We start from the raw sequence: 21,926 nt of genomic DNA, 5'->3' as shown, positions 1-21,926 counted from the left end.
TATTTGCTAACTTGTTGGTCATCTCTGCCCTTAAGCAATGTGATGGCAAGGACTTTGTTCATGCTGTTATTCCAGTGCCTAGATCAGGCTCTGGCCCACTGTGGACACTCAAGGAATAGTTCATGAAAGAATAAAGAAATGAATCGAAATGATTACATTTTCTTAAGTGATACAGTTTTCTGGAAATAAAGTTGTACCAGTAAAAAAATTACTGATTTTTCTTGAAGCTAATAATAATTTTCCCATTTAAAACAAAATTAAATAATCTAAGCATAGTTTCTTTCCCAGAAATCACCCAAGATTGAATCTGATATACTTTCTTAATGGAACATTACAGCAGTGACCTACTTTTAATTTGCAACAATACAGATTAATATATGAGCTTAGCATTTTCCACCAACATTTATAGTGGCTATTATTTGGGTCTGAATAATCAATTCTCCAGGGAACAGGTCTGCCTTATAAAAACAGGTGGACTAGTCTCTCTAATGGCATCAGAATCATATAAGCGATTCCCTGATGCTTGGAACATGCTCCTCAATTCCAGGAGAAGGGAGATACATAAGCAGGCATGATTACTTTACGGAGAAGTAAATTCCATAATGCCCATTCTAAACAGGCCAGCTGACTTTCACCAAAGATATCTGACCCTCCCTTTGATAAATTCATGTTAATAAAAATAAGCTGTGGGGGAAATAAGAAAAGCAATAATGATACTTTGAGACCCGGAATAAGTATAATGAGAAGGCGTTATATCTAGTCTGAGTTTTGGATCTAAAAGAAAACTTATGAAGGCCTTCAAATGCATTTCCCCGTTTTCTCCTAAAACCTTTCCCCATCTGCCTAAATCACTTCTAATGAGCTACTACAGACCTTCTAAATTTAAAAGTTAAAATATTGCTAATTTCAGCCAGGAACACCTGAATTGATTGATGCAGGAGGCTCGCATAGGCAAACACATGTAATCAGATGGTCATTGCTTGGTAGGAGAAAAGTTCATCCTTATTTTCAATGGCTGAATAAGAATTACATACTTATGCAACCAATTTGTAACAGTTGAACATCCATATTTCTATTCTAAGAAATGATGTGATAAAAATACTTAGGTATGCGCTTTTATGCACACCTCTCATTATTTTCTTTGCAAAAAATACCAGTAAGTGTAATTATTAAGTTAAAATATATGACCATTAATTTTTTTTAACTTACTAGGTTAAAATATATGACCATTAAAACTTTTTCTTTAACTTTCACAGAAACTTTTCAAATAGACATTTCACAAGCTCCTGATATGCACTGTAAAACTGATTCCCAAGAATGTTGTGGCCAGTTATATTCCCACCTGTAGTGGATGAGAAATTCACTTTCAAATTTAATAAGGGGCCAGGATTGGATGGCTCTAAACTGTGGGGATTTTTTATTTCTTTAGTATGTAACATAGGAGTAACTTAAGAAAAGACAGTGCATTCTCTATGGCAGTGGTTCTCAACCTTCTGGCCCTTTAAATACAGTTCCTTATGTTGTGACCCAACCATAAAATTATTTTCGTTGCTACTTCATCACTGTAATGTTGCTACTGTTATGAATCATAATGTAAATATCTGATATGCAGGATGGTCTTAGGCGACCCCTGTGAAAGGGTCGTTCGACCGCCAAAGGGGTCTCGACCCACAGGTTGAGAACCGCTGCTCTATGGACTCCTTGCTTCCTTGCTCAGGCCTCGTTTGGGCCCTCGTAGGGGTGGAAACCTTTGCTCCAGCTGCTCATCTAAATTCCATGAGCCTCTGAAGCTTAGGAGCCCACCTGTCTTTAGAGTTTCACCCTCCGTTTTGGTGCAGGGAGAGGTTCCTTTCTTGGTTTCAATCTTTTAAACACACGAATGCAATTTTAAATGTCATTTCTAAGTATAAGAGCAGAATGGGGAGGTTTTGGCCTGAGATCACTACCATCTTGTTCCCAGAGTTTATTCTGAATCCCAACAGCTCTATTTTCTAGCTTTAGTACCATGGACTTTTTCCATCATCGCACATTGGTACATATTTGTTTAGAAGGGCTTGGATAAAGTGTGTGTGTGTGTACATGTGTGATGCATTTCTCCTTATAAAAGCGTGAATGCAGAGAGCTCTGTCCTCAGAATTGGTTTCTGACCTCTGACAGGATGTGTGGAGCCTGGTTGCCCTGACATTCACCGCTAGGGGCAGCCAATATGCTTTTACTAGTCCATTGTGTGTACAAGGATGATGCAGAGGTCTGAGGGGTGTGAGGAGCAAGCCAGGGCCAGAGGTGGTGTGCAGAGCACTGTGGCACTAGGTGCAGAAGCCGCTGTGTCAACTCCCTTTGCATTTAAAGCTTTCTGGATGCCCAGGGCATGTCAGATCTAAAGTGTGTCTAGGCTGCCTGAAGGACCAAGCCCTGGTAGGCCTTCTGCTTGACAGAATGTGTGCAAACCCCGAGAATTTAAAAAATGCCACTGAGCCCGGCTGGTGTTGCTCAGTGGTTGAGTGTCAACCTATGAACCAGGAGGTTACGGTTTGATTCCCAGTCAGGGCACATGCCCAGGTTGTGGGCTCGATCCCCAGTGGGGGGTGTGCAGGAAGCAGCCAATCAAGGACTCTCTCTCATGGATGTTTCTCTCTCTCTCTCCCTCTCCTTTCCTCTCTGAAATCAATAAAAAAGTATTTTTAAAAAATGCCATCGACTCACAAAGATAAAAGAGAAAAACGAGTCTATCTACCCCTCAGGCAGTCTCTGACTTTATTTATTGCCCCTTCACATGCGAATGCAGAATGGAGTGCCCTCCTGCCAGGGCTCCGCATCATTGCTACTGTTGTTCCAGCAGAAGGAGGAACAGGTGGCCTTCGTGTTTTCCTTCTCTGAGGCGCTACCTGCCCTGTACTGAAAAGCCCGGGGGCTCTGCCTGTAACTGCTGCTGCTTTTGAAGATTTTACCCTATTTGGATATTGCATTAATCATTTCCATGGGAATCTTGAAGGAAGGTAATGCCTGTGTTTATGCTACCAATTACTCAGGAAGCCAGTAAGTCCTCTTTTTATTAAGGCCTCCTCAGGGATTATCTAGCTAGATTCTTTTATTATGCATTTTTAAACTAGAACTGCCTCTTCCTGCTTTTGTTACCTAGTTAGGTTGTCCATCTAGATGTCAATCAAAAAAGATTATAGGTCAAAGCAAGTAGTTATTTGAAATAAAGGTTACACGAAAGCATTCCAATATTGGCCACGTAAATATTGATGGAGAACAATATAAGCACCTCCAAGGATTCAAAAAGTGATTAAAAATGCCTGTGCTGTCTATATGCTGTTTCAGTGGAAGTAATGTAACAGAAGAGGCCAACGTTTTCCTACAGTTAGCAATAAGCAACTGAAAGATGCTGACTCAGACCTTTAGCCACAGTTTCCTGCGATGACAATATTCTAACTCAAAATCCATAATAACATTAAATGTTCTATATTAAGAAAACCGCTCATCTTCCATATTTTAAAAGTATCCAAATTGAAAGAAGCTTTAGGCAATAATTATTTAGTACTCTGCACAGAGAAAAGCTGCATTAAGTTAATTACTTTAAATGCTTAAGGTATTCTGCTGAGGGCAGAGGGCCGTCTCTACTAGTCTACATCCAGGTTCTTAAGGTGGGGTTCATAAACACCTGAAAATGAATGCAGAAATGATATAATTGCACAATTCTGGGAGGAGGACTTCCTCCAGATTTTAGTGTATCCCATGATCCAAAAAAGGTTCACAATTGTCTTATACACATTCTTTGGAAGATTGTTCTTAAGCTCTCGGACCCAAGAAATCGTATTCTCATTTCCGAGGAAATCCCACAGTATTACATCTTAGACTGACCTTCTATTAAGAAGATAGTGGAGGCAATTACCCAAGAGCAAATTTCAGATTATAACTTGAAATAACCAGACAGCCATGGCCACGGAAATGAGGTGAAGGCTGAAGCTGAATGATCTACTTCATGGTAGTAAGTTTCTGTTTTTCATTGCACATGCAGAAAATGCTACTGTGTAAAGAGAATGAAAAATGGGCTGATCTAAATTACTAAACTTAAAAAGATATATGGACATAAGACACTGGGGGATAGGGGAGGCTAGGGGACTGTCAAGGGCGGGCGGGGGGGGGGGAAGGACACATATGTAATACCCTTTGTAATACTTTAAGCAATAAAAAAAAAAGATATATCATATAAAAGTATTGGGAAAATATGCCAGCATTGGCAACTACATTTCTAAATAAAAAGAAAACATAGAAACTATTTGCTAGTCTTAAACAACAAAGTATGTATAACCTTGCAATGGATAAAAGGTGCAGAGGGAATTTTTCACTTTTCTTCAAAGAAGTTCTGCTGGATTTCAGACATTTTCTTTGAATAACCATGTTTGATGAATATAAAGGTAAATGTTAGGAAGGTAATTAAAATGAATGATGGCAGTGTCCACCGGGCTATGGCTGTGAAGGTGCTTCCCTGTGGGAAACTGATATAGGGTTGAGCCTTGGACTGACCTCCTGGCAAAGTCACAAACAAGTCCCAGCTTAGAGGTCTCAGTCCTCTAAGCATAATTAGGCTTGACCTTATAACTAGGGGTGGGCAAACTTTTTGACTCGAGGGACACAATGGGTTCTTAAACTGGACCGGAGGGCCGGAACAAAAGCACGGATGGAGTGTTTGTGTGAACTAATATAAATTCAAAGTAAACATCATTACATAAAAGGGTACGGTCTTTTTTTTTTTAGTTTTATTCATTTCAAACGGGCCGAATCCGGCCCGCAGGCCGTAGTTTGCCCACGGCTGCCTTATAACACTCCCCAGATCTTACCTGGGAAGCTAATGGGCTGAGGGAAGTGCAGGGAGTGTAAACATGATCAAAACAGGTGAAACTCACAAGAACTGTAACTATGGTAACCACTGCATTGTTTACCTCAGACTATAAAAGGTCGGTGCGGACTGAGCACGGGTGGAAGTCCTTCCTCTTGAGTTGGACTTACCCGCCTGGTACCCCAATATTTCCAAATTATCTCTTGTCTGTTCTATTTCATTTGTGTGCGGCTCCTCTTCCAGATATTGAACCCTGAACCACGCAGGACGTGGAAGGAAACATTTACGACACTTCCCCACCCTGTCCCCACTCTAACTTAAAAATGTCTGATATATAAAATTGTGAGCTTATGCACATATATTATGAGTGGTTATTTTTTATCCCCTCCTTAAAAACCTACAGGATTTCTTTACATAAAGAGTTCTTACAGGTTTTTTGAGATGTAATTTGATTTTTTTAAAAGGTAATAGGTTATACAAAATTTTAAAAAGCCCTACTGCATAAACTAAGCAGCTACTATTAGAGCCACCATTTCCAGTCCTCTAGAACAAAGTAGTGAAGGAAAAAGTTACCCGAAAGAATTTTGAACATTGCTCTCCACCAACTCAAGCTATCTATTACTTAGGACATAACTCAAAACGTATTAATACTTATTCAACATAGAATTTTATCTATATCTCCATATACTTACATATATATTTATATATATATATGTATATATATATTTTATATCTGGTCCGCAGCACAGAAAAATGAAGAATGGCAAACTAGAGAAATAGTGAAATGTTAGTGGCCAGCACTAAAGGAATCGGCAGGCTGATTGACTTCAAGGGAAGAGACAGGAAAACAAACCTAAGAAGGGAGTCCACATGCACGAAGAGGCAGAAGTGCCTGGAGATGGCAGGAGGAAAGGATGGAACGGTCCAGTCATTCTGGCTCTCCCCGCAGGACCGCGTGTCCTGTGAGATGCTGGAAGTTACTTTGAGCCTTGCCCGCTTCTCTTTCCAGCTCAGAGGTGCCTCGGGCCCTGGCAGATCATGCATTTCCTAGAGAGGTGTTCTCCTGGACTCGCTGAGGAGTAAATGCCTGAGCAAGCAGCCCTGAAGAGCAGGGAACTGGTTCAGCTCTTCGTCAGCCCTTTAATTAATTACCTTGCTGGCTGCCCCACGGCCTAGTTTTCCCTGCCTGTGATCCTGGGGATTTCCCCGCGGTTCTGCTGAACTCACTGTTACAGCATCTTGTCTTTCACACTGATTGTGTTTTGGGGTCTTAGACTCAGCTGGGCTGTACCTTCCATCTTACTCCATCTGATGTCTACATATATTTTTAAATTAATTAATTAATTTTTATTTATTTATTTTTGGCCCAGGATAAAGGGAGAGGCATGTGCCCTGACCGGGAAAAGAACCCACGACCTTTTGGTGTACAAAATGGTACTCCAACCAACGGAGCAACACCGGCCAGGGGTCCATCTATTGATATTGTTAAAAATCCCTCCATGTTGCCTCCACCCTTCCAGGCTTCCAGTGCTGCTGAGGACCTATGTTTATGCTTATTCTTCCATCTCAAAGAGACTTTGGATGGAAGTAAAGATACACCTTAATCAGTTACCTTCTGTTGGAAGCCATTCTGGGCAGTTTAAATAAAACAAATATTCTCCCTCTACAATCAGTGCATTAAGATTTTTATCACTTAGCTATCAATTTTACTGTAGCCAAACTAACACAGTCAAACTGTCAAATTTGAAATTTTCTTTTGTTTTGTTAAATCAATTATTTTTAAAAAGTGAAAAAACTCTGAAAACTTACAGTCCATATCAAGTATGGCACGAACGGATTTAACGAGTTCCTTAGACTCCAGGGCCAGCGATGCTGGGATGCTCCGGCCATTCCTTCCCAGCGATGTCAGGGAAGTCTGAGAGGCCAACAATGCTCTTCTTTCACTGCGAGGGCAAGAAAACAAAAGTTGAAGTCATCACACAATAAATAACATCTATCTTTGCTAAATCTGAATTTGTATTAGTTGTAAATGTGTACAGAAATATTTCTACATCTGGGAACATTGTCTTCTTATAGCTATAAATGAAGTAATTCACAGGAAACATTACTTCTGTTTTCAGTTCTTGACTGTGTAATAAATAGGCATCTACACTAATAAAAGAGAAAAATGGTAATTAGCATACGGCGCTACCCTTTTCATTGGCTAATCAGGGCTATATGCAAATTAACTGCCAACTAAGATGGCAGTTAACTGCCAACAAGATGGCAGTTAATTTGCATATGTAGGCACAATGCAGGGAGGCGAAAGGGAAAGCAGGAAGAAGCCCCCTGCCACTGACAGTGATCTGAAACCCAGGGGAGAGCTAAGAGCTGGGGGGCAGGGCAAAGGCTGCCCTGGGGCCACCTTTGCCCTGCCCTCCAGCCATGATCGGAGAATCAGGTGCCTCTGCCGCCCTGGTCAGTGATAGCAGGAAGTAGGGGTAAAGCCAGCGATGGGAGCTGGGCACGGTTGAAGCTGGCAGTCCCGGGAGCTAGGGGTCCCTTGCCTGGGCCTAAAGCGGAGCCCACGATTGTGGGGCCACTGCAGCTATGGGTCCCCGCTGCCTGAGCCAGACGCCTCAGCCAGAGGCGTCCTGCAGGGGCAAGGGCGGAGCCCACGCGATGGCGGCGCCCCCCCGCTGCCACTATGGTCCCCGCTGCCCGGGCCGGACACCTAGGCCAGAGGCGTTAGGCCTGGGCAGGGGCGGAGCCTGCAACTGCGGGAGCTGGGGGTCCCCTGCCCAGGCCTAATGCTTCGGCCAGAGGCGTTAGGCCTGGGCAGGGGCAGAGCCTGCAACCGCGGGGAGCTGGGGATCCCCTGCCCAGGCCTGACACCTCTGCCAGAGGCCTCAGGCCTGGTCAAGGGGCCAATCCGGTGATTGGTGATTGGAGGGTGATGAGGGTCAACTCCTCTGGCCAAGGCATCAGGCCTGGGTTGGGGGCGGAGCCGGGGATTGGAGGGATATGATGGTCCCCTTGCCCAGGCCTGAAGCCTGGGTCAGAGGCGTCAGGCTTGGGTGGGGGGTGGAGCAAGCGATCAGAGGGAGATGGGGGTCCCCTGCCCAGGCATGATTCCTGGGCCAGAGGCATCAGGCCTGGGCAGGGGTCAGAGCCAGTGATCGGGGGGAGGTGGGGGTCCCCTGTCCAAGCCTGACACCTCTGGCAGAGGCGTCAGGCCTGGGCAAGGGGTCGATCAGGCGATCGGAGGGTGATGGGGGTCGACGCCTCTGGCTGAGGTATCAGGCCTGGGCAAGGGGCAGAGCCAGCAATCGGAGGGCTCTGGGGGTCCCCTGCCCAGGCCTGACGCCTGGGCCAGAGGCATGAGGCCTGGGCTGGGGGCAGAACCAGTGATGGGGGGAAATGAGGGTCCCCTGCCCAGGCCTGACACCTCTGTCAGAGGCGTCAGGCCTGGGCAAGGGGCCGATCCTGTGATTGGAGGGTGATGGGGGTCAACGCCTGAGGGCTCCCAGTATGTGACAGGGGGCAGGCTGGGCTGAGGGACACTCCCCCCCACACACACCCAGTGCATGAATTTCGTGCACCGGGCCCCTAGTATTTTATAAAAAGGAATAGAAGGATGACCCACCTCCTAAGTCATTTGTTGGACTTTTTTAGTGAGTGCTTATCTTATGCTAACATGATGTAGCCTTTTATTTCATTTTGTAAAAATTCAAGTTAAGCTCATAAACATAAATTTATTAAACATGCATCTACTATTACTTCTTATAATATTAACTATAACTTCAATATGTATATTTATTAGTGAAATTATCTCTTAAGCACTTCCATTTGTTTCTCCTAAACCTAACAGCCTAGAGCACTTCTGTTACTTTGAAAAATGCAAATGTCACCTGAAATAAATGCATTTAGATGTAATTAAAAATGCAAGGGTTTGTTTACTGCAAAAAGTCATTATGCTAAGCATAATTCTTAAGCATAATGGGATTAATTAACAAGGAAAAATTAAAGCATCAATTATTAAATTCAAATAAATAACCATTATTTTGTGTTGAATGACCAAGATAAATATCCACTACGAAGATACAGTATATTAAAAAGACTGACCCAGCTGGTGTGGCTCCGTGGTTGAGCAATGACCTATGAACCAGGAAGTAATGGTTCAATTCCCAGTCAGGGCACATGCCTGGGTTGTGGGCTCAATCCCCAGTAGGGGGCATGCAGGAGGCAGCTGATCAATGATTCTCTCTCATCATTGATGTTTCACTCTCTCTCTCTGATGTCTCTCTCTCTCTCTCTCTCTCATCTCTCTCCTTCTCTGAAATCAATTTTTAAAATTCCTTAAAAACAAAAAGCTGATGAATATTCTATTGCGATCCTCCCTTTAGACCTCCCCTAAGGGGGAAAAAAAAAGACTGAACCAAATTTTGCTAGTGTTTAACTTTCCAAGACATGGTGAAACTTTGTTTAATGTCACTTTTAAAATTTATCCTTTTTTCATGAACTAGATTAAGGCAAGGGCAGACTGAATTATTATTCACGGTCACGATGAGACCTTGGGGGTGCGGGTAGGGGGCACACCTACAAGGGGAATCTGATTGCTGAGTATTTTAACATCCTTACTAAAAATAATTATCACGGAATTCACATAAATATCTTACATCATAAGTAGCATGGATAACAATTAAAAATGTCAAATTCCTTCATTAGAAGAAATAAACATTACAATAAAATGAGTTTAAAAGTGTACTACTATAGGATTTCTTCTAAATTGAAAAAAATGCTGTGGAAACCTAAAATATAATAAGAATACAGTGAATTATCTTCACTTAATAAACTGCTTTTTTCATAGCATAAGGTAGAATTTGCCTATGTTTCTGTAAGCATACATTGCTAGAAGCTGAATGTTAGTGTCAGCTACTATAAGATGAGAGAAAAAAATTGCTTAGAAAATGCACAAACAGAAATCTTTCTTTTGTATCATGTATCTAAATGACCATAAACTTGCAGTTTGAAAAAAATAAATGTTATTAGTATGATTGTAGCTCCTAGTAAGAAACTTTATATCAGAAACCAACTATGAATAATAACAAAATCAAGGTGTATTCTCCAAATATGTATTTTTTATTTATGTCTATTGAATGCTGAAAATGCAAGAAATGGATAGCATGGGCATGTTTGATAAACTTCTGTTTGCCATAACAACTAATATGCTAGATAGAGAGTTACCTTTAGCAGTGACTAGGGTAGTGAGTTTTATTCATATACAGGATGCTTAATTTCTTTACAGAATTCAATTTTAGAGTATGAGGTTACAATGATTTGCTAAATATCTCCAGGAATTTCTTTCACAGAGATGAGGTCAACAATGACATATCCTTGTGTCTATTTCCACAAGACATTAAAGAACAGTATCGGATAGGAGTTACATAGCATCTTAAACCTAAGAGACTTTTGTATTTTAGTCCCAATTACCAGATGAAAATGTAATCTGTGGCCATACCTGTAGGAGGCACTCAACTATTCTTACCTTAAAGTTGATAAAGGAGCGCAATTATCAGAAAATACTTCTTGAATAGCCTGTCAACAAAGAAAATAGTGAAGATCTGTTTGATCGTTTTAAAAAATGTCTTTTCTTGCTTAATTAATATTTATCACCTCTTCCTTCATGCTCTCCCCCCCCCGCCTCAGTTGATTAAAAGGGTACTTCTTCCCTAGCTGGTTTGGCTCAGTGGATAGAACACCGGCCTGTGGACTGAAGGGTCCCGGGTTTGATTCTGAACAAGGGCACATGCCCGGGTTTCGGGCTCGATCCCCAATAGGGGGTGAGCAGGAGGCAGCTGATCAATGGTTCTCTGTCATCACTTGATGTTTCTATCTCTCTCTCCCTCTCCCTTCCTCTCTGAAAGCAATAAAAATATATATTTTTTAAAAGGTATTTCTGTTTTGTGGTGGTGGTGGAGGGGATCAATTACAATAACATGTAATTCTACTCAGAAATAAAACCATCAAACATTTCTTTATGACTAGTAAATATCAAATAATGTTTATAGAATATCAAGAGTTTTCTTAGAAAAGTATTCATTAACACACAGAATGCATTTGGGATCATGTTACCCTGTCTTAATAATGTCTCTTAACAACCTGTATGTTAGCTGGTCTTTTCATTATCTAGGCAATTTAAATCTGACTCTGTTAGTATTGCTGTTTTGACCACAGAGACTGTTTCACCAGCCACTGAACACTAGTATTTATCTATATAGCTTAGCTGCCTATCCATTTCTTAGAAATGGACATAAAGTAACGTAATAGGAAAATTTACCTCTACAAAATGAAGCAGCTTTTCAGTGGATGCCTCGAAAGTTTTTCGAGCCACTTCTGATTTTCGCAATTGGCAGTCAAGCACCGTGATTCTCTTTCTTAACTCCTGAACACTTCCCTGGGTGGAGAGAGCAGAAAAGGTCGTCTTACGCCCTTCTTCCATTCCACAGGAGAGGCGCCTGCCTTAGCTTGTGTGGACTAGCACCCGACACTGCCGTATCATTTATTTTCTCTTTATTATGTAGGCCGGCTGATTTGGGGCAGCACTTAAAAACAATGGCCCATTTAACAGTTAAACTGCACGGGTGCTGCAAATTTGATGAGATAAGCTTCATATAACTTTATTACTTCCTATAATGAATTACATTTAAATTAGTTTACAGTGTTGTTTTGTTTTGTTTTGCAACATGTCTTACCAGATGCTGACAGAAAACCCTACCAGTGTGGCAAAACTGAAAATCCTGAAGCTAGACACCTATGTTTAATATTACACAACCCGATACGAAGCTGAGCTGGCAGGGAGGTAAGGGGTTCCGTGGGCAGGGCAGGCGTTCCACGCGGACGAGCAGCAGCAGTGCTGAGTGAACGCTGGAGTAAGAGTGGCTGCAGCGTAGTGTGCTCTGAGGGCACGTGCTGAGCTCTGGCGGCCTACAGCTTGGGGCTTCCTCAGGCACATACGGCAGGTGGGAGAACTCTAATGGGTGAACTAGGAAGAAACAAACTCAAGGTGAAGAGAGTTTTGACTTTGGCTCTGGGGAGCAGATTTTAAAAAGTATCCCCTGAATAAGTGCTAACCACAAGCAGGTTTAAGGTCAGAATTTATACTGCGTATGTGATCTGTAAATTCATAAGCTGAAAATTTAGTTTAAATTGGTCCCAAGCTGGTAGAAGAAAACACAAAACTTCTCTGCAGGGGTATTTTCTACACTGAAATCTTAAGTAATCCTCACATACATTGTATCCAAAAGAACCTGACCTCAGAAATAATCTACCATAAATGAAAAGTTCATTGAAGAAAACAAATTACAAGGTAAGACCTATAAAAACCACAGACACTGGAGTGATCAGATATAGAATGTAAAGTAATACTTATTATGTTTTAAAACTTAAGAAGGAATTGAAAGCAAAATAGAGGATTAAGAAACTATCAAAATAGATTCAATGATATAAAAATCAATCTTAAAAAATAAAAATGTAATCATAATTAAATTAGAAGCTCAATTTATGGGCTTACTATCCAATTAGACACAATTGAGAAGAGAATGGGTAAGCTGGAAGACAGAGGTAAAGAAGGTCCTTATAATGAAGCAGAAAGATAAAAATAAAAAACATAAAAGAAAGAGGTAAGGAGAAAAGAAGATCTTGCATACATCCAATCTGAATTACATAAGGTAGACCAAAAAGAATGAACGAAAAATAGCTGAGGATAACACTTTATGGTTTTAAAAAAAATGGCAAAGGGCATTTTTATTCAGGGAGCTCAATGAATCTAAATAATTAAGTCAACACATGACTCTTCAGAGTCAAACTGCTGAACACTGACGATAAAGAGATCTTAAAATCATCTACAAAGAAACAACAGATTTCAAACAAATGACTGGTTAATGATTTCTGTAACCATGGAGTAAAAACACTGAAAAAAGTAAGTGCTAAATGCAACACAATTCTAAATGTAACAAAAATGTATTTCAAGAACAAGAGTTCAATAAAGATGTTTCCAGGCAAACAAAAATGGACAGAGTTTATTACCAAGAAATCTCACTGGACAAATTTCTAAAAGCTGCACTTCAGAAAGAAAGAAAATAATTCTAGCAAGAAGGTCTGAGAAGAAAGAAAGACTGTTACACATAGAAAATGGTAAGCATGGCGGTTTACCTAAACAAAGGTTGACTGCACAAAATACATTGCAGTCATGTTTAAGTTATGGTGCTAAAAGTCAAGAAAGAACTAAAATAGTGACACAAATAGAAATGAAGTAGGAAGAGGTGATTGAATTTGTTCTAAAGTACTTTTAGAAGAAGGGGAAAGCTAGTGATTAGTTTTATATAATTTACTAGAGGCCCGGTGCACAAAAATTAGTGCACTCGCGGGGGAAGGGGGGGTCCCTCAGCCCGGCCTATGCCCTCTCGCAGTCTGGGACCCCTCGGGAGATAACGCCCTGCTGGCTTAGGCCTGCTCCCGGGTGGCAGAGGGGCAGGCCCAATCCCTAGGTGCAGCCCCTGGTCGGGCTCAGAGCAGGGCTGATTGGGGAGCTGGGGCGCCGCCCCCTGTCATGCACAGAGCAGGGTGGATTGGGAGGTTGCGATGCCACCCTCAGTCACACTCAGGGTAGGGCCGATTGGGGGGTTGGGGCACCGCCCCCAACACACTCAAGGCAGGGTCGATGGGGAGGTTGCAGTGCCACCCCCTGTCACACACAGAGCAGGGCCCATCAGGGGGATTGGGGCTCCATACCCTGTCACGCACAGAGCAGGGTCGATCAGGGGGTTGGGGAGCTCCCCCCTGTCACGCACAGAGCAGAGCCCATCAGGTGGTTGAGGAGCTCCTCCCTGTCACTCAGAGTAGAGCCGATAGGGGAGTTGGGGCACTGCCCCCTGTCACACACAGAGCAGGGCGGATCAGGGGGTTGGGGCGCTGCCCTCTATGACCCACAGAGCAGGGCCGATCAGGGGGTTGGGGCGCCGCCACTGTCACACTCAGGGCAGGGCCGATGGGGAGGTTATGGCTCTACACTGTCACACACAGAGCAGGGCACGTGGGGGGTATGGGGGGGTGGGGGCGCCGCACCCTGTCACACACACACACAGAGCAGGGCCGATCAGGGGGTTGGGGCGCCGCACCCTGTCACACACGGAGCCGCAGGGCGATCAGAGGGTTGGGGAGCTCCCCTGTATCAGGCACAGAGCAGGGCTGATCAGGAGGTTGGGGCGCCTTCCCCTGTCAGGAACAGAGCAGGGCGGATAGGGAGGTTGTGGCCCTGCCCCCTGTCACACACAGAGCCGCAGGGCAATCAGGGGGTTTGAGCGCTGGACCCTGTCACGCTGATCCCGGTGCCACGAGGCCTCTCGGCTCCGCTGATCCCAGCAGAGGCCTCGCGGCTCCGCTGATCCCGGTGCTGGGAGGCATATTACCCTTTTACTATATAGGATAGAGGCCTGGTGCATGGGTGGAGCTAGCTGGTTTGCCCTGAAGGGTGTCCTGGATCAGGGTGGGGGTCCCCACTGGGGTGCCTGGCCAGCCTGGGTGAGGGGATGATGGCTGTTTGCAGCTGGTCACACACCCTTCAGGGTGGGGGTCCCCACTGGGGTGCCTGGCCAGTCTGGGTGAGGGGCTGAGGGCTGAAACTCCCAACTGCTCCTTTTTTTCTTTTTTTTTTTTATTCTGGGCCAGCTTTAGCTCTGGCTCCAGCTCTGAGGCCTCTGCTGCTGAAAGCAGGTATCTGGTTTGTTTGGGTTCTATAATCGAAACAATGTATAACTCCAGCTCTGAGATCCTGGCTCGCTGAAAGCAGGTTTCTGGGGTTTTGTTTAGCTTCTATATTTGTTACAATGTTTCAAACTGCAGGCTCAGGGGCCGGCAAAGCAGGTGGGGAACGTTGGTTTCCTCCGTCACTGAAACAAGCAAGCCTCATGTTAGTTTCAAGCTGCCTGGCTGCCAGCCGCCATCTTGGCTGGCAGTTAATTTGCATATCGCCCTGATTAGCCAATGGGAAGGGTACCAGTCATACGCTAATTACCATGTTTCTCTTTTATTAGATAGGAAGTTAAAATAGAATGCTAAAATTTCTTAACTAATCATCAAAAATTAGAAAAAGAGTATATATCTTGTGAACCAGCAGATGGAAACATGGAATAGGAGTTGGAGAACACAGGAGAAATCTGAACCAATTCAAAAAAAAAAGGAGGAGAAAGAAGGAAAGAGAGAGGGAAAGGGGAGGGGGATAAGAAGACTACAAATGAAAAACAAGAAGAGAACACGAGACAATTAAAATGCACAAATTAAGAGGATGGAAATGAAGCCAAGTGCATTAGCAAATAAAAGAGTGTAACTGAAACAATATTTCCAATTAAAGGTAAAAAATTATTAAAACGTGGGGGAGGGATTCAGCTACATGTGATTTACCATAGACACAATTAAAATACAGGGACATTGGTAAGTTGAAAGCAAAAGGATGGAAAAAATACATAGGTAAATACTAATCAAAAGAAAGTCAATGTAACTATTTTAACATCAATCAAAAACAAGCACTAAGGGGAAGAGAAGATTACTAGATTAAAGAATCACAACATTTTCATGAAAAGATGATAACATAATTTCAACCTTGTATGTAACTAAAAGCATTACCTCAAAATATACAGAGAACATTAATCACAAGCTCCTGTGCGTGTGATTTTCACACACTTCCCTGAAAAATGAGTATGACTAGAGGACAATTGATGACTCACATTAATGACTCTGATTACTGGTCTAAAATAACACAACTACATCAAACAACCGCAGAATGTTTTTCAAGCTTTCTTTGAACATTTGTAAACACTGCCCATATAGTAAGTCCTAAGACAACCATCAACACTTTGTGTTGTTATTCTTCAGGCTAGATTCTCTGGCCACAATGCAATTAACCTTTCTGTGACTCAGTCAGAACTATGTACATTATTCCCAAATTACTCTACATACTTAATGCATTTTCAGTAAAAAGGCTAATTTTTTTTGGTAGCACTTATAAATTGGGCCTACACATAAAAGATCAAAGGGTCATGTAGCCAACACACTTAAAAAAAACACAAAACTAGGAAGGGTGAGTAGAGATCAAGATTTACTGTAAAAGATCTAGTAATAAACACAGTGTATTATTTGCATAGGAATATAGAAAAAGACCAATAAAAGAGAATAGAGAACCCTCCAAAAGATCCACACACGCAAAATCTTGATATATGACAGATGTTGTAGGTCAATTAGGAAAGAAGAGGCTTTTGAGTAAATGGTGCTGGCATAGTTGGTTATTCATTTAGAGGAAAGAATAAAATGGATTCCAACCTCTTACAATGCCATAAAACTAAAGACAGAGGGTCAAACATCAAAACTTTTAGAGGCAAATATAAAGAAAGATCTTTATATCTTTGGGAGTGGAAGGACATCTAAAAAGACACATGTGGGGAAGACTGGTAAATTTAATTACATGAAAATTAAGAACACCTGTTCATTCACCAAAGGGTGTAAAAGCAGCCATAAATCCAGAAGATTTTATAACATATTATAGGCCCGGTGCATGACATTTGTGCACTGGGGGGTAAGAGGAGAGGAGAGAGAGGGTCCCTCAGCCTAGCCTGTGCCTCTTGCAGTCTGGGAACCCTTGGGGGAGCGGGCCTAAGCTGGCAGTCAGACATCCCCCAAGGACTCCCAGACTGCGAGAGGGTGCAGGTGGGACTGAGGGACCCCCGCCCCCAAGTGCATGAATTTTTGTGCACTGGGCCTCTAGTGTAGGATAATACATCATAGGTCTAGTAATCAGAACATATCATTACATGTCAATATGAAAAAGACAATTAAGTGGAAAAATGGCTAGAAGATATGAAGAGCCATTTCACATAAGAACACAAAAGCTTAATAAATACATAAGCATATGCTCCACAGGCTATCTAGGGCTGTGGGCAAAGCCCTGGGTTATAGCATTTGGGGGTATAAACAACTCCGACATGGCTGTGTTCAAGCCACCAACCTGATGTCACTAACCATGGAGTTGAGAAGAGATGTACACAATCAGCTCTCCTGAGCCAGTGCCAGTTGATCCCAGCACATACATCAGTAGCTTAAAGTCATTAGTAACCAGGGAAATGCAAATTAACCCACTATGATTAATTATCACACCTGACAGACTGATAAAAATTAAAAGCAAAGGAAAACAAAGTGCCAACAGGGATGTGGAGTAAATGGTAATTCCCATTCAACCGGTGGGAGTAAAAACTGTTCAAACGCTTTTAAACACAATTGGGCATCACCTAGTAAAGCTGATTGTACACTCATCATTCAACCTAGCCATTCTGCTATGCACGGAAGAGAAACGATTACACATGGAGAGCAGAATATCTATATCTATATCCATATCTATGTATCTATATCTATATCTGTATCTATATCTACACAAGAATGTTTTTGGTATCATTATGCATAATATGAGAAAACAGAAACAATTGGGTGGTACATCAAATACAGAATGGATAAATACACTGTTGTGTATCCATTCAATGGTGTACAATCAAAGCAATGAAAAGACAAACTTGCTATAATATTTAAACAGATGAATCGCAAAAACATGTTGAGTGAAAAAAGCAAGGCAGAGAAACAAATACAAGGTATTTCCTATTTATGTAAAATTGATAAACAGACAAAACTCAAGAGCAATTTTAAGGGATATATACATACATAGGCTGTAAAATTATCAAGAAAATGGTTAACACTAAATTCAGGAAAGTGGTTACTAAATTCAAACGCAGTTTTCTCTGTTAACTATCTTGGGCCTTAGGCAAAATTGCTTAACTTTCACACTTCCTCCGTTGCCTTAATCAAAAAAAACAAAACCCACCACTAGACTTTCTCCTCCCATCCCCACAAGACAAATTAGCAAGTTTTGAAACAAAAGAATAAAAACAATATAATCAATTAAATGTTCAATAATTCCAGGATTTAATGCCTGAGCTGCATGTACAATGTTGACCAACGACCCGAACAAAGGAAGTTATCTGAATACGGGCAGGCTGACAACATTCACGCTGCCCCATCACGACACATCACCCCGTGGCTGAATAACAGAAGACAAACACTGACCTAGTTTAGAAGTGCAGACGAAAAGAAAATGAAAACAGGATACATGGCTACGGCAAGGGAACCATGGTAACCAGAAGAGGGGACTGCTTTGCTTACTTTATTTTGGTCAGAATAATCAGCAAGCTGAGCCTTCAGCTCCGTGATCTCGGCCTCCAGCAGCCGGATCACTTCTTCGTAGTCCGTTTCCATGCCGCGCGCCTGCCTCTGCGCGGCTTCGGCCAGGTGAATCCGACTGCGCAGGGCTCTGGTTTCTTCAATGACCGCTTTGGCTTCCTAAGGGTTTCAACACGGATGTCATTGGAAAAAAAAATAACACACACACACACACGCAAAATTAGCTCAGTGGTTTAAAACAAAATATTTCCTCTCTCTGGAAGTTATAATTCTAAAACTTAAAATGTACATGGTCCCCGCATCTCAATTTTAAAATTAATATTCATGCTATTTTATGATGCTGCCTGGTCTTGCTTTTCCTTTGCTGGCTTCTGAGATGCTTTTCAGTATGGGGTCCCCAGCTTCGCACACGTAGCATTACGTTCTGAAAGTAAGGAAAGCAGAGGAGAACTGAAAATGACAAGTAGGAGACTAAGAACTGGTTCAGAAGATAACAAGAGTAAGCTTCCAGAAAACTCCATCAGTGGTGAGGCTCCTTCTGGGAAGGTCCTTGGAGCTTCATCAGATACTGCTGAGAGGTTTATAGTATGTGGGGCCTCTCCAGGTTCATGCCCCAGGAGCCAAAGCCTACTCCTAGACACCAGTCTAATGGCTACTTTTCTTTTTTCGATTTAAGCCAAAAGGTAGAATTCAGTAGCAAAATATATAGTTATTTTGATAGGATGCAATGCTCACAAGACACTTATTAAACATGTTATGTCTCTGGTGATTCATGGGTCTCCTCTCACTTGACTTTTATAACACTACTGGGAGAAAGAACTTATTTAAAAAATCATTTTATACATAATCAATCAGAGGCTCAAGGAGGTTATATAATCCAAGGACACAGACGAAAGCCAGAATTTAAACCCCGCCCGCCTGACTCCAACCTTAATGCTCGGTTCACCATTTTACTCTGCCACCGGATGATAAAAACTAAAAGCAAAAACAAACAACACTATGGATTCGCTCCATTCTCCACCTGGGAAGAGGATGGGGTGGCCAACCACTTGCTCTCTCAAAATATGCCTTGGTGCTGGGTCCACGACAGTCCGCCCCGGGACACATTCTAATTTAACATGGCGGGTCCTATACTGTAAACCATTTCTTTTTCTTTACTTGATGCAGAAATTTCTTTCCTCAGCAATGGAATTTTTTCTGCTCCAATTGCCATGGCTACTTTAATGTTCTTGGAGCTATTATATTACAGGATGCTGATTTTGTTTGAGCCTAAATACGACTGAAGTGAGGAGAGGGTTGGGAATATGGATATGTTCTTAAGGATCAAATTTTCATTCATACATTCAAGAACTGTTTATTAAGTACTTACTTCATGTCAAGTTCTGTTTTAGGTACTGAGGATAGAGCACTGAATAAAATAGACAAAAAAATCCTCTCTTCTGCCCCTCAGAATTTACACTCGAGTTTGGGGAGATAGTAAATAGAGATTACCAGTGAAGATCTCATTGAGAAGACATCTGATGAGAGATCTGCAGGAAGAATGGAGCCATGAAGATTTCCCAAGGGGGAGCTTTCTGGGCAGAGGGAACAGTTTGTGCAAAGGCCTGGAGACTGGACCATGCCTTGCATGAAACACCTTTTCCCAACCCTTTACTTTCAGTCTGTGTATCTTTTGATCTGAGGTGGGTCTCTTGTAGATAGCATATATACGCATCTTATTTCTTCTTCTCATTGGAGTATTTAATTCATTTACATTTAAAGTGATTATGAATAGGTATGTATTTATTGCCATTTTATTCTTTTAACTATGCTCCTCTGTGTTTTTGTTTTTCTTCTTCTTCTAAAAGAAGGTGCTTTAACATCTATAATAATAAAAGCGTAATATGCTAATTAGACCAGACAAAGCTGGGCTGCAAGGGAAGTCTGGGTCCCAGGTGCCTGCTGGTGGCCAGAGGGAAGCCCAGGTCTTGGGTGCCAGAGGGAAGCCAGTGCCGGCAGCTGGGGGAAGGAAGGTTTACTCTTGCACGTATTTTATGCATCGGGCCTCTGGTTGCCTATAATGCTGGTTTGGTGGTTAACAAACTCATTTAGCTTTTTCTTGTCTGGGAAGCTCTTTATTTCTCCTTCAATTTTAAATGATAGCCTTGCTGGGTCAAGTAGTTTTGATTATAGTTCCTTTTCATCACCTTAAATACTTCATGCCATTCCCTTCTGGCCTGTAGTGTTTATGTTGAGAAATCATCTGACAGTCTTATGGGAGCTCCCTTGTAGATAAGCATTTGTTTTTCTCTTGCTGCTTCTAAGACTCTGTCTTTGTCTTTAACCTTTGAAATTTTAATTATGATGTATCTTAGTGTGAGCCTCTTTGGGTTCATCATATTTTCACTCTACACTTGCTGACTTGCATGTTTTTTTCCTTCACCAGATTAGGGAAGTTTTCAGTTATTATTTCTTCAAATAGTTTCTCCATCCCTTGCTCTCTCTCTTATCCTTCTGGTACCCCTATGATGCACACAACTCAGACACTGACACCCCTCTTCCCCCCCCCGAGTCTGCCAGATCTCTGTACCCTGGCCCAGGCAGCTGACTCCTCAGCAAGGTGCAAGTTCCGCAGGGAGTCCAGTGGGTGGGGCTACTGCTTTCCACCAGGCTGATGCTGCAGAGAGGGGAATGCTCCACCCAAGAAAGATGGCATCTGCAGTGTGGGAGAGGAACTGGGCTCAGGGAACCTGGTGGCTGCTCCTTCAGCTCTCTCCCCAGAGTCACAAGCCCCAGTCTCTCTTCACACAACTCTAGTCTACTCTACCCTCATTGGCCCTTTAAGAGGGTACCTGTGTCTCATAGACTCCCGTCTCTCCCTGGAAGACAGAATCTCTGATTTTCACAGCCAGATGTTTTGTGAGTGCCTTTTCCTGGCTCTAGTGCTCTGGGCTAGGGAGGCTGGCTTGAGATTGAGACTCCACGCCCCTCAGGGGGAGCCTCTGCAGATGCAATATCCCTCTGGAATCTTAGCTGCCACCAGTGGGATGGGGGCCAGCCCTTTTCCTACCAGTCTCGATGTGGTTCCTATAAATCCTTGGTTAGAAGATCTCTCCAGCTCATCTTCAGTTGGTTATTCAGGTTGATTGCTCGATATTTTAGCTGTAATTCTGGTTTGGTCCTGGGAGGAGGTGAGTGTAACACCCACCTACTCAGCTGCCATCTTGGAGCTCTCCAAAAGAACTTCTATCTGGGGAAGTCTTGACACCTTCTGAGCAGAAAGTGAGATGAGAACACAGTGCTCTGGAAGCTAAAGATGGCAGCAGGGAGCAGGATGGAGAGATGTGGCCAACATTCCGCCTACTATACTCTTGATTCACAGAACTTTATTTTCTTATTTTATAAAGTAATTGTCTTATAATGAAAGAGTACTTTTAAAAAGAAATGTCTGGGGAAAGAAAAGGATGTTTATCTAGCTATGTAGGTCACATCTAGTTAGTTCAGCCCAGGTGATCAGGAGTCACCAGTGTCACAGCTCAGTTAACTTCACGTCACACTGTGCCGTGCGTACAGGCGGTAATAGCGAGGGCAATGGCTAGCACTACTCTCACAAGGATCAACTCAGTTAATCTGCATGCTGCTGTGTGAGGTATAACAATTATTATCTTCATTTAATGGACAGGAAATTGAAGCACAGAAAAGTTAAGTGACTTGCTCAGAATCACAAACCTAGTAAGTGGCTGAACCAGGATCAGAACCCAGGCAGTCTAGTTACAAAGTTCATGCTCTCAGCTACTATGCCATGCTACTTCTCCAAAAATCACTTGCAGATGACAGCATCATCAGT

The 21,926-nt window shown here is 42.6% G+C and overlaps 1 protein-coding gene across 1 annotated transcript in view; it reads right to left on the bottom strand.

Annotated features, from left to right (window-relative positions):
• Positions 1–21,926, bottom strand: part of STXBP4 (syntaxin binding protein 4) — a 121,860-nt gene that overhangs the window by 45,535 nt on the left and 54,399 nt on the right. The window contains exons 13-16 of the mRNA XM_081109612.1: positions 18,083–18,259; positions 11,163–11,279; positions 10,371–10,420; positions 6,653–6,786 (exon numbers count right to left, since the gene is read on the bottom strand). Coding sequence (XP_080965738.1) covers positions 6,653–6,786; positions 10,371–10,420; positions 11,163–11,279; positions 18,083–18,259 — 478 coding nt within the window. The remainder of the gene's footprint in view (positions 1–6,652; positions 6,787–10,370; positions 10,421–11,162; positions 11,280–18,082; positions 18,260–21,926) is intronic.

The sequence above is a fragment of the Myotis nattereri genome (genome assembly GCF_964212035.1).
Source record: "Myotis nattereri genome assembly, chromosome: 16".
NCBI classification, from domain to species: Eukaryota; Metazoa; Chordata; class Mammalia; order Chiroptera; family Vespertilionidae; genus Myotis; species Myotis nattereri.
Note: the sequence above shows the minus strand (reverse complement) of the source record. Positions and strands in the feature narration are given on the sequence as shown.